Source organism: Montipora foliosa, chromosome 8, assembly GCF_036669935.1.
Source record: "Montipora foliosa isolate CH-2021 chromosome 8, ASM3666993v2, whole genome shotgun sequence".
NCBI lineage: Eukaryota > Metazoa > Cnidaria > Anthozoa > Scleractinia > Acroporidae > Montipora > Montipora foliosa.
In genome coordinates this window covers 8134797-8139796 of record NC_090876.1, presented here as the reverse complement: position 1 = coordinate 8139796, position 5000 = coordinate 8134797, and the positions used below count along the sequence as shown (strand labels likewise).

Genomic DNA, 5000 nt, shown 5'->3' with positions numbered 1-5000 from the left:
TCCCTTCAATCGAGCGTCTTCACTCACGTGACCAGCAGCCATATTGGATTACTGAAACAAAAGAAAGTATTTGCATAAAAATAGAGGATTAGTTTGGTACACCATCATGGCCGCCATTTGTCACGTGAAAACGCTCTATTGTATTTTCACTTCGGAAAATGCCACAATACTCTTTTTTTGTCCCCTCGAATTTTGCATAAGCATTGTTTCCAGTTCCTCTGGGGACTTACAATGGCCGCTGTCGTTTCTTTAGCTCCCTATGAATTCTTGGTAAAAGTGACTGAGAAAATATCCGTTATCCTTTAAAAGAAGAGCGTTTGTGAAAAGTACTCACGATGCGTACAAAACTCGGCTAAGAATTTGCATTAATGTGTTCCCTCTTTACAACTTTCCCTAGGTTCGAGGCGGAGAATAGACCTTGATAATATGTTTAACAAGGATGATTCTGTATTAAACGAGCGAGGTCCCCAGTCTGCTGGTCTGAATTATTCGTCGTCTGTGCCTTCAGACTTTGACAAGTAAGCTTTTGTAACGGTATGCGTTGTACTTATGCTACAGTTTGATACTTCTTGCTACAAATTGCGGGTTGGGAAGCAAATACGGCTTAAATATAGGCCATTTCCGAGTTCATGTCTGCCTCCTCTTCAAAGCGAGTCTAAGTGCGAAGCGTTTGTTGTGAAAATTAGTTTCATTCATATGTAAAGTGGAACTAATTACCATCACAAAAACTTGGCACTTAAACTCGCTTTGAAGAGGAGGCAGACAGGAATTCGGAAATGGCCTGTTACAAGGGAATTGTGAAATTTTGGCCGGTTGTGGATCGCTTTAGGTCCACGCAAATTAAAGCATCTTTGAATGCAATTATTGATTATTAAATTAAGGGAACTGTCATTCTAAATTTGCTGTTTTTAGGTCAAAACTGGATCAAAATCTTAATTAGTACATCAGCTCACTCAATCGCGAACATCATTCCTGACAACCCACTGATATGAAATGTGAAATATATTTATGGCACAAAGAGCTGTTCGCATGAGTTTTTGGCGACTTTCTGAAGACACCGGCTCCAATCTTGAAAAGTCTCAATCCATTTCCGTCCTCTCAATCCTTGGCTGTCAACAACAAAGAATAGCTTCAGTGCACTTCAGTTGTTATTGGTAACAAAACTACAGCATCATTTTTTGGTCTTCATTCATGCAAAGACGTGTTTTAGTGTTTTGAAGTTTGACTAAAATATCGGGACACTGCCCCTTTAACGGATTGTCAGCATAGTTTCTTTGCTGGATTAGAACGTGGTTAATAGACCCATTTCAGTAATTCCCAACCTGGAGGACAAATCTTATTGTTTTGTCCTCCAGATTGGGAATTAACTGAAAGGGGTCTATTGCGACTGAGACAAAGTTGCGAACTTGATTCAAACTGACATTTATTTTACTAGGATAAATCACTCTTTAGTCCGAAGCAAAAGCCTCGGAATTGGAGATGAGGTGCGTATGAATCGACTCAAGCCAACACTGACACCAGAATTGCAGGTATTGTAAAAAGAGCTAAACTTGACTTTCAAGTTAATATGATTTCTTGCTCAGGAGAAATGCCAACTGGTGCTTTCTTCTGCGTTTACCACGGGCATTAGAATCTAAATCATTTTACCATGTCAATTGGTTTGTTCAGTAGACGTTAATCTTATTGTCACAGTAACTGATTCTCTAGTTGACGTTTTTGCCATTTCTTGTCACTATATTGAACTTGTTTTCTCGCAGACGGCATAATGCGGTTGGCTAACACCTTGATGACGTCACCATGACTTCATGTTAGTATGGAAATCATCGCGCGGGCGCGGGTCCCGTTTCTCGAAAGTCCCGAAACTTTTTTGGTTGTCACAATTCCCTCTGTATCTAATACGGGAGAGTTTTTAAGTTATCACTTTTAACAATCATTTCGATTTTAGTTACCTTGAAAACGTACGAAAAGACTATATTTTAGAAAAAATTGGACGGAAGTTTTGCAAATGGCCCCTTGCACCGAATGTCAGAAACGGAAAGAAAGACAAATGTAATAAGTTATTTTCTCGCTATTGCGCTACAACAAGTTGCAAAATTGTTGAGACACTTTCATTCAAAAACACCTTTTCTAGCTTCCAATACCCGCCGTATTGATATCTAGAATTTAAGCCTTTCCCACTTCCCCTCCCCTCTCCCCCTTTCAATGTTGACTGTTTAAGTTTCCAACATTGTTTTATCTTTGCTAGCAACACTGATGAGAGGGGGTGGGGGGGGGGGGGGGGCTGCAATGTGAGAGATAATAGGTAAATTAATAATGCCCCAAGGAGGTGAAGTGTCTCCACTATTTTTGCGACTTGTTGTAGAAGAAATTAACAGAGTCGAGGGTTAGCGAAATAATTTTTCTTTTCGGTGAAGAGAAAAATGCACATTGTTCTCCTGAACCTCCTTGTGTAAATGGAACTTCCCTATTAAAAATCAAGGACAAAATCATCGTTGACATGCAGTTCAACTAGATTTTTTCCACAGAAAATCATCGTGCCCATTGTTAACTAACTTTTCTAGTACGCGCTGTGTGAATCTGTTAGAAATTGGCAAACAGTTTGCTCAATGCTTTTATTTATTGATTTCCCCACCAATTTTCTCATAGCGGAGTTATAGGTAGTTAAAAACACACCTTTGGACATCTTTTCTACCTTTTGCTCTCCGGCCATCGCCAGTCTTTCATTTGTACTTTCCAGGGTTTGTTTCTGTCTTGTTTATGCCCGACTTAGTCTCTGGCTTTCTTTGACACGCTTTACTCCTATTATTTAAGAAGCGTAGAGGAAATTCTTCTTATTCTTTAGTGACCTTCCACACCCCAACTATTCTGCTATCTATTAGATCGTAGGGAAGCTACTTTTACCTTCAATCCGTCGAGAGCGAAACGAAAAGGGCTGAGGGGGTTCGAGAGAAATGACTGCGCAAGATGTAAATTAAGGCAATGATTGTTCAATGTCTTTTTACGATCAATTGCAATGGAATCGCTTATTTTCAGTTTCAAATTTCCCGGGCGTCTTCATCTTCGATTAGTTGTCTTGTGACGTTTAACCATTGTCCCATTGTTCCGACTCGAAGAGCTTTGGAATAATAACAATTTTTCTTCAAGAAAGACCTCTTTTTTACTGACTTTAGATTACTACCGCATGGTATTTTAAAAGATGATTGCTGGCGATTGGTCCTGGTTTTTTCGAAATGAATTGCTCAATTATTAGGAGTTACATTTTTTTCGGTGATAACTCGTGGCAGTTGGGGAGAACATATATTAGGCAGTTATTTTGAAAACTTGGTTTTATTTTTCCTGTAAACCATCGTATCGATTTTAAAATTCGAATATTTTAGAGATCTTTTTTCGTTGATGTTACTGAGAAGATTTATGGACTAAATTTCGTCGCCCGTAAAGCAAGGCGAGCGAAATCGCATTTTGTAGGCCGGTAGACTTAGGTCAGTTTCATGGTGGTGCCCCGTTCCTATATCTAATCATCCCAAGCATGTCACACTTATCACACACCTGCGGGAGCCATTGTCAGGCTGACTGCCTGGAAAATGCAACGCTTATGTCCAGAAATGTACGTAACTGGATCCACGCCCAATTTTGACATCGAACTCGAAGTGTGTCTTCAGCCTTGGTAGTTGCTACCTATTTTTAGCAGTGAGGTTCGTGTACGAGCTAGCGTAGTGTTATGTTTTTGTTACGGTAAATGCAGCCGTTTCTTTTTCCTTGATAAACGGAATTTAGGGGACACTTAATTGTCGGCATTCCCAGCTTTTTGTTGTTTTTGTATTACTTCGATTTTTTATAATTCTTCGGAATCTCACTTTCAAGCGCTAGGAGCGAAGCCAAATTGCGTTTTGGCTTCCATCGGCGTCTAGTTCGAATGTACCGCGGGAACCAAAGATTCTGATTGGTGGGTCACGCCACGCATCCGTGGTTTCGGGTCAAGTGCTTGTAAATGAGATTCCGCAGACTTATGAACATCGCAGTAATTTGTAGTTTCTCTGAAAACTGTATGCCCTCGACAACTTGGCCTTGTGCAGTTGTTTCCTTGCTTGCTGTCCGCGTCCACTCCCGATGGATTTGAACGAAAGACGAGCTAAACACGTATCCTTGCCGTCTGATATCTATGTTGCTCTCTTCTTCTCTGTGTCTTGTCACTTAGCGCAAAAGTATTTCCTCAAATGATTCTTGTGCCTCTGATATGGAAGATGAAACTTGTGGTCTCTCTCCTCCGGTATGTATGGTGCGGGACTTTGACGCTTTTCTTAGTTTTATCTTTCCACTTCTCGTTCTTTTTTGTTTGGAAAGTAGGGTGCTCATTTTTAAGAGGAAGAGTTTGTTGTCATGAATGAGACCCTCGCATTCATGGATGTATTAAAAAAACAAACACTAGACCTTTATATATTTCTTAAATTTCCGTTATAACTTCAATGACTTATTCTTCGCTTTTGCTTTCCTCAATTGCTTTCTTTGTTTTTCTCTTACTACTTGTATCTTGGTATGTCAGTACACAGCTCCACAAATTTACGGGATTTTCCACAAATTACGAGTGAATTAAATAAGAGTGTTGTTATTGCAAGGGTGGGCGCCCCAGCACGGTCACAAATGAATCTATAGAAGCAGTCACGCGTGACATGGCTTCACCTGATTGGTTAAAATTGGCGGCCCTTTGTTTGTTTCGCGCGCAAAGTGTATCTAAAAATAAATCCATTGGTGACTGGAGCAAGACCGCAAAGTGATAGATCAACACTCTTAGCTAATTCACTCTTCAGTGGTTTTCACGTTGCGTCATTGTTGTAACTTTCTTTTACGTTTCGGGTTTCAGAGAAATGGTTCCGTTCATCAGGAAGGCATAATAACCGTCAGGTAAAATCGCAATAACTTTTCAGTTGATTAAACTGGGCGTTACGTTTTAACACTGGTGTTTTGCAGAATTCGCCTTTGTTAGGGACGGCAAATTCTTGGTT

General features: G+C 40.1%; 1 protein-coding gene across 2 annotated transcripts in view; it reads left to right on the top strand.

The window, feature by feature from the left end:
- LOC138012953 (tyrosine-protein phosphatase non-receptor type 4-like) overlaps positions 1-5000 on the top strand; it is a 48757-nt gene that overhangs the window by 20018 nt on the left and 23739 nt on the right. Inside the window, exons 16-19 of one of the 2 annotated variants that reach the window (XM_068859897.1) lie at positions 398-518; positions 1436-1529; positions 4196-4267; positions 4859-4899. In XM_068859897.1, coding sequence (XP_068715998.1) covers positions 398-518; positions 1436-1529; positions 4196-4267; positions 4859-4899 — 328 coding nt within the window. The remainder of the gene's footprint in view (positions 1-397; positions 519-1435; positions 1530-4195; positions 4268-4858; positions 4900-5000) is intronic. The other variant, XM_068859898.1, reaches the window with a different exon arrangement.